General features: G+C 43.5%; 1 protein-coding gene across 4 annotated transcripts in view; it reads right to left on the bottom strand.

Annotated features, from left to right (window-relative positions):
- The window catches only part of BTBD7 (BTB domain containing 7), a 119,522-nt gene that overhangs the window by 25,632 nt on the left and 81,524 nt on the right, over positions 1-12,366 (bottom strand). For all 4 annotated transcript variants that reach the window (XM_054026386.1, XM_054026384.1, XM_054026387.1 and 1 more), the window contains one exon: positions 4,027-4,235. In XM_054026386.1, coding sequence (XP_053882361.1) covers positions 4,027-4,235 — 209 coding nt within the window. The remainder of the gene's footprint in view (positions 1-4,026; positions 4,236-12,366) is intronic.

The raw sequence follows: 12,366 nt of genomic DNA on the forward strand, positions 1-12,366 counted from the left end.
ATTGCAAAGCTTACAATCTACTGAGTGTGATCATCCGATTTGTATAAATGTACCACTCTTGTATCTAAAACTAGAAATATAAAATATAACTGAGGGCCTATTGTAATTATGTAAAGTATGGGCCATTAATGATGGTTTGGAATCTTGATGACTCCCATTGTCTGCAGATGGCTGTGTTTACCTGTGAGTCTTCCTGTATATGTCCCAGATCCCCAAGTGGCCCCCTCAAGGATTGAACTCACAACCCTGGGTTTAGCAGGCCAATGCTCAAACCACTGAGCTATCCCAAGTCTTGCAGTGACATGTGATCATGTCACCTGAACTGGAATCCATCTTTAACCTGGTGCTTTTCCAGTGAGGGGGGTGGAAACCCAGAGGGACAAAGGGTTCCCGTCTTATACAAAAGATATATAAAGGGGTGGAAGAGAACAAAGGGGAGAGAGAAGCCATCATGAAGAATCCCCTAGCTATCACCTGAGCTGTAACACGAGCTGTACCAGGGGAAAGAATTGTGCCCAGGCCTGGAAGGTGTCCAGTCTGAGAAAAAACTTACTGAAGCATCTCTGAGGGTGAGATTATCTGTATTCAGTTTGATTAGGCATAGATTTGCACATTTTATTTTATTTTGGTTGGTGACTTACTTTGTTCTGTCTGTTACTACTTGGAACCACTTAAATCCTAAAAAGCAACAGAGGGTCCTGTGGCACCTTTGAGACTAACAGAAGTACTGGGAGCATAAGCTTTTGTGGGTAAGAACCTCACTTCTTCAGATGCAAGTAATGGAGATCTCCAGAGGCAGGTATGTATCAGTGTGGAGATAACGAGGTTAGTTCAATCAGGGAGGGTGAGGTGCTCTGCTAGCAGTTGAGGTGTGAACACCAAGGGAGGAGAAACTGTTTCTGTAGTTGGATAGCCATTCACAGTCTTTGTTTAATCCTGATCTGATGGTGTCAAATTTGCAAATGAACTGGAGCTCAGCAGTTTCTCTTTGGAGTCTGGTCCTGAAGTTTTTTTGCTGTAAGATGGCTACCTTTACATCTGCTATTGTGTGGCCAGGGAGGTTGAAGTGTTCTCCTACAGGTTTTTGTATATTGCCATTCCTGATATCTGACTTGTGTCCATTTAGCCTCTTGCGTAGTGACTGTCCAGTTTGGCCAATGTACATAGCAGAGGGGCATTGCTGGCATATGATGGCATATATAACATTGGTGGACGTGCAGGTGAATGAGCCAGTGATGTTGTAGCTGATCTGGTTAGGTCCAGTGATGGTGTTGCTGGTGTAGATATGTGGGCAGAGTTGGCATCGAGGTTTGTTGCATGGGTTGGTTCCTGAGTTAGAGTTGTTATGGTGCGGTGTGTGGTTGCTGGTGAGAATATGCTTAAGGTTGGCAGGTTGTCTGTGGGCGAGGCCTGGCCTGCCTCCCAAGGTCTGTGAAAGTGAGGGATCATTGTCCAGGATGGGTTGTAGATCACTGATGATGCGTTGGAGAGGTTTAAGCTGAGGACTGTAGGTGATGGCCAGTGGAGTTCTGTTGGTTTCTCTTCTGGGCCTGTCTTGTAGCAGGAGGCTTCTGGGTACACGTCTGGCTCTGTTGATTTGTTTCTTTATTTCCTTGTGTGGGTATCGTAGTTTTGAGAATGCTTGGTGAAGATCTTGTAGGTGTTGGTCTCTGTCTGAGGGGTTGGAGCAGATGCGGTTGTACCTCAGTGCTTGGCTGTAGACGATGGATCGTGTGGTGTGACCGGGGTGGAAGCTGGAGGCATGAAGGTAGGCGTAGCCGTCGGTGGGTTTTCGGTATAGGGTGGTGTTAATGTGGCCATCGCTTATTTGTACAGTGGTGTCCAGGAAGTGGACCTCCTGTGTAGATTGGTCCAGGCTGAGGTTGATGGTGGGGTGGAAGCTGTTGAAAGCATGGTGGAATTCTTCCAGGGTCTCCTTCCCCTGGGTCCAGATGATGAAGATGTCATCAATATAGCGTAGGTAGAGAAGGGGCATGAGTGGACGAGAGCTGAGGAAGTGTTGTTCCAGGTCAGCCATAAAAATGTTGGCATATTGTGGGGCCATGCGGGTGCCTACAGCGGTGCCACTGGTCTGGAGGTATATATTGTCACCAAATTTGAAATAATTGTGCGTGAGGATAAAGTCCAGGATTTCCTGGAAATCCTGGACGCCCCATCATCTCGGGCATTGGCACTCTCACTGAAGGACTGTCTGGATATGTGGACTCCCTACTCAGACCCTATGCCACCAGCACTCCCAGCTATCTCCGTGACACCACAGATTTCCTGAGAAAACTACAATGCATTGGTGACCTCCCAGAAAACATCATCCTAGCCACCATGGATGTAGAGGCTCTCTACACAAACATCCCACATACAGATGGAATACAAGCTGTCAGGAACAGTATCCCTGATGATGACACAGCACAACTTATTGCTGAGCTCTGTGACTTTATCATCTCGGGCATTGGCACTCTATATTATATAATCTATATTATATAACTAAACTATTGTATGTAAAGTAAACAAGGTTTTCAAAGGGTTAAGAAGCTTAATTTAAAATTAAATTAAAATGCTGATCTTACGCTGCCAGCTGACTCAGCCCGCTGCTGGCCTGGGGTTCCATTCACCTCGTTCGGCAGCGAGCTGAGCGGGGCCTGCGGGACCCCGGCTGGCAAGGGGCCAGCAGCCAGGACCCCAGACCGGAGGTATAGGTGGGAATGTGGCGGGGGGGTGCAGGAGCTCCCGTTTGGTGCTCAGGGTGGGGGTGGGAATGTGGGGGGGGTATGTGTGGAGGGTGCAGGTGTCAGGGCAGAAGGCTGTGGGGGGGGGAGTGCAGGGGTCAGGGCAGAGGGCTGGGTGTGTGTGTGGGGGGGTTCATGGGTCAGGTCAGCAGGCTGGGGTGCTCACAGCAGGGGGCTGGAGGAGATATGCCCCGTCCCCACCCCTTTCCCCAGGGCCCCGTCCCCACCTCTTCTCTGCCTCCTCCCCAGAGCAGTGAGCACGCTGTGGCTCTGCTCTCCCCCTTGCAAGGGCGATCAGCTGATCAACGGCAGGGAGGGGCAGGAAAGCACCACGCTGGGGGAAGAAGCGGGGGAGGGGGAAGCTTGGCTGCTGGCAGGACCAAGCTTCTGCCTCCTGCCCCCGCAGGAGAGATCAGTGGGCGGGGGGGACTGAGTGGGGCCAAGACCCCGGCAAGGATTTGGAAAGGAAAGAGATGTGGGCTTATGCCACCCATGATAATTTTTTCCACTTGTTGAAAGAAGTTCATAGTTCATTAGAAGTTCATAGTTTTCCAGGCTACACAGAACCTGATAAATGGAAAATTAGTGAAATGGCTACATCACAGGAGTTGAAGAGTGAAAGGAGAGACTTTTATTAAGACTCTTCAAATCAAGTTTTTTGTTAGTTTTTGTTAACATTTAATTTAAATTAGTAATGAACATTTTAGAGAAAGGCCATATATTAAAGTTTCAACACTTCTGCCCCTTCAAGAAACGTGTAAGAGCAAACAGTATACATCCTCATGGAAAAATCAGTGTAATCATTATTAATATTTCTAAGGTAAAAAATAAGCCGTATGTTTAAACACAAACCAAAATAACGCTTTCACATACATTATACATCAAAGCAGCAAAAATGAGACACTGCAATTTCCATAAAAACCTAAACAGGCAAGGCAAAAATTTAACCTAGAACTGTTTCACTTAAAATAATTCGCAGCAGTTTCTAGACTACTCTTAGGCTTTCAAGCAATAGTTTATACAGCCATTTTAGGTTGGGTTGAAAGTCAAGAAAACAAAGTACTTTCCTTAATCAGTTCCTTACTGTGGTTTTTGTGTATATGTGAGTGAAAGAGAAAAAGCTTTATTCTGCACACAAAGATGCACAAGAATATTAATATCTATTATTCCCATTTAGGAAGACTTAAGATTTTATTCACTCTGAATGCTTCTGCTAAATGTATATTACAGCTTCAAAACATAAATTAGCTACTTTTTGAATGATAAGAAATTAAAGATTTACCTGTAAATAGTCAGACTGGATAGCAGTCAGCAGGTGGTCCTTGCTCAGTTCATAAAAGACATCTGAAGTCATGACCTGGGTAAACTCCTCACAGAGGAAATGCAATGCTTGGCGGTGTACCCACTTGGAGCCATATGGCTGAGAACTCCACTTGAGAATGGCAATTAAAGTGTCTAGTGAGATGCTCTCAGCAATAATATCCTCACAGCCTACAAAAACAAAACAGAGCAGCAACACTATGAGAGGCAGTTTAATACTTAAGGAGAACACCTAAATCTGTACTTAAGGTCTTATACAGCTCTCATCACTGCAAAAATCTAAATAAAACTAGAAGAGCCCTGTAGACAAAGATTAGAAAGGGTCAAACTATTGAATTCTGAGTACATTTATAAACATTTATAACTGTGTTTCAGCATTCTGATGTATGCAATCGTTCAAATTTAATCTTCTTAAAGTCAAACAACTAGAATTTTGTTCATCAGCTTGTGTGCTCTAATAGAAAGAGGAGGTTACCTGTAACTGGAGGTTCTGTGATATGTGTGGTCCCTATCTGTATTCCACCAAGGAATATGCGCATACACCATGTGCCCAAAGCAAAAGCTTTATAAAAGTAGTAATGTCCGTTGGTCTGCACATGCACCCTTGTTTCGCCTCATGATATCAACTGAGGTGATAAAGGGTGGGGCGGACCAACCGTGCCCTCAGTTCCTTCTCCACCACAAATCCACCAGATACATAGCAGAAGATGAACAGCTTTATCCTCTGCAGGTAGAAGACCAGGGCTCTATGGACATCAAGGAAGTGAAAGCATCATTCCTCTGCTGAGGAGTGCCGCTTCAGAAAGAAGGCAATAAAGCATATGGGTTGGTTGAGGTGAAACCAGGAGATGACCTTTAGAAAAAACTTGGAATGTAAGCATGGGAAAACCTTGTCTTTATGTAATGTGGTGAAAGGTGGGTCCACCATCAGGCCCCCATTTCCCCAACTCTTTTTGCAGAGCCAGTAGCTGGAAATAATTCAAAAAGTCATATTTAGGCAGCAGTGCCAGGTACTTAGAGATGTGGAACTGAAGGCCGAATGAGGAAACGACCTTGCAATCTAGAAGGTCTAACCTCTCACCTTGTCAGCTGGAGTGGAATGCAGGTGCTGCTGCCTGTCTCACTCTGAAGCAGCTTGGATAACCAAAAAATTTTGTGGGGGGTAAGAAGAAAAACTCAGACCCCTTCGGGGTGGGAGTGCCTGTGGTTGAGGTATGCCAGACAGTGTGGGCTGGATGGAGAATGGCATCGTTGATTGGTGGTGCCACCCTGGCTGGTACCGATGCATGCAGAATGTCCAGCAACTGACGTTGACTGTCCTGCACCTACCCCAACAGAATATGTAGAGCAGCCGACACCCTCCACAACAGTTCCTGGAATTGGCAGGAGACCTCACCTCACCCAGGGCAATCAGTTCATGAAGGCTGGGAGTGGATTCAAGCCAAGTCAACGGCACACGTTCCACAGACAGAACCAGAGCTGGAATGGGAGTGGAGGGCTGTCTCGGAACTGACTCCTCCCAGTACTTCGATGGAACCAATGCAGAGGAGGTATGCTGCTCCAGAACTCAGACCGATGGGTCCGGCTTCTGATGTGACTTCTTGTGCTTTTGGACCTTGGATCATGCTGCTTCTCTGTGACTGGAACTTGTGGTAATGCGGCATCTTTCTTAGGCCTTGAGGAAGATTTATTGCCATGCTTATGCACATGCTTCCTTGCCTCACAGTTCGGCCCCGGCACAGGCTCTGTAGTGCTGGTACCAGTGGAACCAGATTGGAGCCCCGTGGTAGGAGGTGAACTCCTTGATTGCTCAGGCCGACATACCGGGGGTGGGAGGTAGAGGGAAAGGGGAGAGAGGGTCTCCGGCCTGGGTCCAACTGTGTCCTCATGGCAACCTCTATGAGGTGCTTCTTGAGGCAGAGAACTTGGTCTTCCAAGATACGGGCAGGGAAGGAAAGGCAGATACTGCACCTGGACATGGCATGGGCTTCCCCCAAACAGTAAAGGCAGCACTGGTGCTCATCACTGATCAACAATGAGCAAAGGCAAGAAGCACAAATCTTGAACCTCATCTTCAGCATAATCGTGTACTCAGGATTGGTGCTGGGGGGGGGGGGGGAGAAGGGGAAGTTGGAGAGAAGGAAGGGGGCTGTCAAGAAACTGCTGAAGCAGCAGCCTCAAAGTTCTTAAATCCTAAGAAAACTACTGCTATCACTAAAAACTATTACAAAAACAATAAAAGGCTAAGTGCAATAATAAAACAGTCTTTTTTGCTAAGTTTGGGAAGTGCATCACAAGGGATGGTGCGTCACCAGAGAGAACAGCAGAAGCACCGACCGTGCGGCGGTGAAAAGGAACTGAATGTGCTGTCGGTCCACCCCGCCCTTTACCACCTCAGTCAATACCATGAGGTGAAACAAGGGTGCATGCACAGACCAAGGGACACTACTACTTTTAAAAAGCTCTGGGCGGGTGTATGTGCATAACCCTCAGTGGAATACAATAGGGATGATTGCTTGAAGAAGAAACTGTAGTTACTGAATTCAGATACTAGATAATGTTTTCACCTCTTAGCCAGAAGGCCGAGAATGGCTCCCTTTGGTTTAAAAATAACACATTATCTGAAGTTTTATCGAAAACAATAAAATTCCTTACAAAATGTTTGAATTTTGGATCACTACTGTTCACACTGATTATGCCACTCTTCTCAAACTGTAACCTGTTTTTATTAAGTACTTTCCATTTAGTTCTCCACATAAACCCAATCTTAATTTTTTTCCATTAACAACCAACTCCAGGTGCAAACCTGCAAATACTTACCACCAGGCATAGTACTTAATATCATGAGTAGCCTCAGGATTACTCATAATAGTAAATTTTATGTCCAAGTTGAATAAACTGTAAACACTATTATCTTAAGAACATCTGTGATGCTTTTAAAAATACCTTGAAATGGCATTGTCCTCAAAATTAATAGAGATGGTCTAAGTGTATGAAAAGCTTCTAGGAAATCACATTAATACAGCAGAGTAACTGTAGGCAATCTTATGCAGTTGGATGCTCTGCTATTTATCTTATTTCTGACAATCTTCTGTATCATCGTCGTATAAAACAAAAAATATTAAGAAATTGTTTAAAAATTATTTTCTATTACTGAATCTCACTGGTGGACTGCATTCTGTTCTATTATACATTAAAGATGTATAATATTGTAGCATCCAGAGTGCCTAATCAAAATCATGGCCCCATTATGCTAGGAACTGTACACGCACAAAGACCTGATATGTTGACAAAGATAAGGTTGACAAAACAGATCAGGGTATATTAATAAGATCAAAAAAGATATAAACCACTATGAACAAAGGTGAAAAGAAAGTCAGTATATGGTATATAAATATTTTCTCCATTTCTGTTGTATACAACATGGTAGTAGATAGGTATCAAATATACAAGAGTAGTAAGGTTTATATAACTCCCCAAATAAACAGTGCTTTACAGACAAATTAAAGGAAGTCCCTACCATGAAGAGATTACTTGGTTGTACACATGCTGGTTTCATTATTTTCATTTATAATTTGTTATTAAGACACCTTGTGAGATACTTTCATCTGAAAAGACAGTACACTGTCACTTCATTGATTATACCCCTTGAGTATTCTGGGGAAAGTTCTCAGATTATGTAACTGATGTTATATGGGAAGAAACATGCAGGCACATGGGCCTCACATTGTGACCCAAAGATAGGTTTGCTTTGCTATCTAATGTTTTCTGGCAGGAGGGAGTCAGCTACAGTCAAGGACCCCCAGCTCCCAAGAACTTCACCCGGAGCCCTGTCAACCACAGTGTAACCATTTTTTGAGGCTGCCCATGTTGGCTCCAGAGAGAGACAACTAGTATTGGAAAAATGACTGAATATTGAATGCTGACAGCAGTGTGCTCAGTGGATGGCCTCTTACTTTTCAATTCATTTCACCACACTGGTGCTACAAAGCCCAAGTCCATTGATTTTTGAGGCATAGTTCAAGGTCCATCTGTTCTTCTCAGGCCTTCCCTGAAGTAATAACCACTGGATTAACACAGTTTGTGTTTTAGAGGGTTGTGGTGGTTATAAGTGTCTTGTTGAGATTTCAGAAGCACCTAAAAAGGAGTCAGGCTCTCAACTACCACTGAAAGCCCATGGAAGTTAGGTGACTAAAGGAATTCAGCGTTTTTGAAAATTTCAACCTTAGTTTTATTATTCTCCCCCGCTCTCCTCACCTCCCAAAAATGGCAACAAACAAATCTAGTGGTATCTCTGCTGAGCAGATTTCTATACATTTTAAATTTTAAAACACTTACCTTGTTACATTTTCAAACAAGCACCTTCATTCTTTCTCTGTGGCCCCTTGCACTTGGGAGGAGCTCCCCATAAGCAACTACGAAGTGTTATCATCCTTCCTTAAATCCCTCCTTAAAACTCTCCTTCTCCGTGATGCCTACAAAAAACTTCAGAGTGCTAAGGCCACTAGTATCCTATGACCAATGCTGACTAATAATGTCTCATTGTCTCCTAGTTGTTTTCCATCTATACCAACTGTTGTCTCGTCTTATATTTTGAATGTAAACTCTATGGGATAGGGAGCATTTTTTGTTCTATTGTACAGCATCTATCACAATGGGATCCTGATCCATGAGTCAGTTTATGCCCAGAAGGGATCACCAGATCATCCAGTCTGACCTGTATATCACAGGTCACCTACACATGCACATTAAACCCATCAATCAAAATTAGACCAAAATATTACAGCCCACAGGAGATGAGATTATCATGTGCCACAGGCAGAGAACAGGAAGGACCAAGGTGCACCAGTGCCCATGGCCCCTGCAATGGCAGGAAATTGATTAAATGAAATATAGCTTGATGATCTCAGCAAGTGACCTGCACCCTACAGTACAGAGGAAGGTGAAAAAAATCCCATTGTCACTGCCAATCTGACCTGGGGGAAGTTACTTTCTGACCCTACATATGGCAATCAGTCAGACACTGAGCATACAGGCAAGAACCAGTCAACCTCAGAGAGAGAATGGTTGGTACCACCTTGGGACACTGATTGGGCTGGGCTGGTGCTTATCCCCAACTGGGGCCTTCACTGATTCTTCAGGGGAAGGAGATTTAAAAAAAATACATGGGGGGAGGGGGAGAGGGAAGAGAAGAAGGGAGGGAAATCCCTTCCTGACCCCTATAGGTTATCAGCTGAAGCATGTGATTTTAGGAACATAAGATATAAACCACAAGGGACCCTGGGGCTGCTGAGCCCTGCACCCCATCATTATAAGCAGCCTTATCATTGCACTCATACATTTGTCCAGCTCTCTCAAAACTAATTTGTCCCCACAACTTCTATTGGGAGGCTGTTCCAGAACCTCACTCCTCTGATGGTTAGAAACTTTCTTCTAATTTCCAGACTGAATTTGTTCATAGCTACACCTCTACCCCGATATATCACGAATTCGGATATAACGCGGTAAAGCAGTGCTCTGGGGAGGCGGGGCTGTGCGCTCCGGTGGATCAAAGCAAGTTCGATATAACGCGGTTTCACCTATAACGCGGTAAGATTTTTTTGGCTCCCAAGGACAGCGTTATATCGAGGTAGAGGTGTAGTTTACACCCATTTGTTCTTGTACCAGCACTATTCTTTAGCTTAAACAGCTATTCACCTCTCCAGTGTTTACCTTCTTCCCATGCATGCCCACCCCCTCCCAATGTATTTATAAAGAGCAATCATATCCCCTTCTCAGCCTTTGTTTTGCCAGGCTAAACAAGCAAATCTCTTCCAGTTTCTTCTCCATTTCCCTGGTCATCCTAGTAGCTCTTCTCTGCACCTGTTCCAGTTTCAATTAATCTTTCTTGAACATGGGTGACCAGAATTGTACACAATATTCCAAATGAAGTCTTACCAATGCCTTAAACAATGGCATTAATACTTCTCTCTCTCTCTCTCTCTACTGGAAATGCATCATCTGACATATCACATTTGCCTTTTTTCCAGCCACATCACCCTGGTGATTCATAGTCATCCTGTGATCGACCAAGACACCCAGGACACTCTCCTCCTCAGTTGCTTTCAAATGAGGAGCTCCCAGCTTATATTAGAAATTCTTATCATCAGACCCTAAGTGCATGACCTTTTACTTTGACTACTGAATTTCTTCCCATTTTTGTTACTCAATACAGAGGGTGAGTGGAATATTATTCAGGAAAACTTGAATGACCTTAATGATGCCTCCCAACTTTGTATCATCAGCAAATTTCATTAGCACATTCCAACTTTTTGTGCCATGCTAATTTATAAAAAAATAAATAAGATTGGTCCCAAGACCAGTCCTTGAGGAATTCCATTGGCAACCACCGTCTGACAATTCACCTATCAGCATAACCCGTTGTCATTTCCCTTTAGCCAGGTCCTTACGCACCTCATAAATCTTGTGCTAATCCCCATCACCTAAAATTTAACTAAAATTTCCCATGCAATTCCATGTAAAATGCTTTACTGAAGTTCAAATATATTGGATCAACTGAATTTCCCTTATCTGGAAAAACCAGTTATCTCCTTAAAGAAGGAAATCAGGTTAGTCTGGCATGATCAACCTTTGGTAAACCCACTGTTGCATTACACCCCCTTTTCCGTTTGCCTTCATTAATTTAATTATTCTTTCACACAATTTGTTCTAAAGCCTTGCACACTATTGAGGTCGGACTAACAGATCTAAATGCCTGGATCGCTCTTTTCCCCTTTTCTTAAATATAGGTATGACAGTAACTATTCACTAGTCATATGGTGTCACCCCCAAATAGATATCAAGGATTTTTAATAAATATACATAAGAACGGTCATATTGGGTCAGACCAAAGGTCCATCTAGCCCAGTATCCTGTCTTCTGAGAGTGGCCGATGCCAGGTGCCCCAGAAGGAATGAACAGGTAATCATCAAGTGATCCATTCCTTGTCGCTCATTCCCAGCTTCTGACAAACAGAGGCTAGGGACACCATCCCTGCCCATCCTGGCTAATAGCCATTGATGGACCTATTCTCCATGAATTATCTAGTTCTTTTTTGAATCCTGTTATAGTCTTGGCCTTCACAACATCCTCTGGCAAAGAGTTCCACTGGTTGACTATGTGTTGTAAAGAAATACTTCCTTTTGTTTGTTTTAAACCTGCTGCTTATTAATTTCATTTGGTAGCCCCTAGTTCTTGTGTTATGAGGAGGAGTAAATAACACTTCTTTATTTACTTTCTCCACACCTGTCATGATTTTATAGACCTCAATCATATCCCTCCTTAGTCGTCTCTTTTCCAAGCTGAAAAGTCCCGGTCTTATTAATCTCTCCTCATACTGAAGCCATTCCATACCGCTAATCATTTTTGTTGCCCTTTTCTGAACCTTTTCCAATTCCAATATAACTTTTTTTGAGTTGGGGTGACCACATCTGCACACCGTATTCAAGATGTGGGCATACCATGGATTTATATAGAGGCAATATGATATTTTCAGCCTTATTATCCTTTTCTTAATAATTCACAACATTCTGTTCGCTTTTTGGACTGCCGCTGCACATTGAGTGGATGTTTTCACAGAACTATCCATGAGGACTCCAAGATCTCTTTCTTACAGCTAATTTAGACCCCATCATTTTGTATATACATTTGGGATTATGTTTTCCAATATTCATTACTTTGCATTTATCAACATGGTATTTCATCTGTCATTTTGTTGCCCAGTCACCCAGTTTTGAGAGATCCTTTCGTAGCTCTTTGTAGTCTGCCTGAGACTTAACTATCTTTAGTAGTTTTGTATCATCTGCAAATTTTGCCACCTCACTGTTTACTCCTTTTTTCAGATCATTTGAATATATTGAATAGGACTGGTCCCAGTACAGACTCCAGAGGGACACCACTGTTTACCTCTCTCCATTCTGAAAACTGACCATTTATTCCTACCCTTTGTTTCCTAGCTTTTAACCAGTTACCAATCCATGAGAGGACCTTCCCTGTTATCTCACGACCACTTACTTTGCATAAGAGCCTTTGGTGAGGGACCCTTGTCAAAGGCTTTCTGAAAATTTAAGTACACTATATCCACTGGATCCCCCTTGTCCACATGCTTATTGACCTCCTCAAAAAATTCTAGCAGATTGGTGAGGCATGATTTCCCTTTACAAAAACCATGCTGATTCTTCCCCAAAAAATTATGTTCATCTATGTGTCTGACAATTTTGTTCTTAACTATAGTTTCAACCAGTTTGCCCAGTACTGAAGTCAG

The sequence above is a fragment of the Malaclemys terrapin genome, chromosome 4 (assembly GCF_027887155.1).
Source record: "Malaclemys terrapin pileata isolate rMalTer1 chromosome 4, rMalTer1.hap1, whole genome shotgun sequence".
NCBI lineage: Eukaryota > Metazoa > Chordata > Testudines > Emydidae > Malaclemys > Malaclemys terrapin.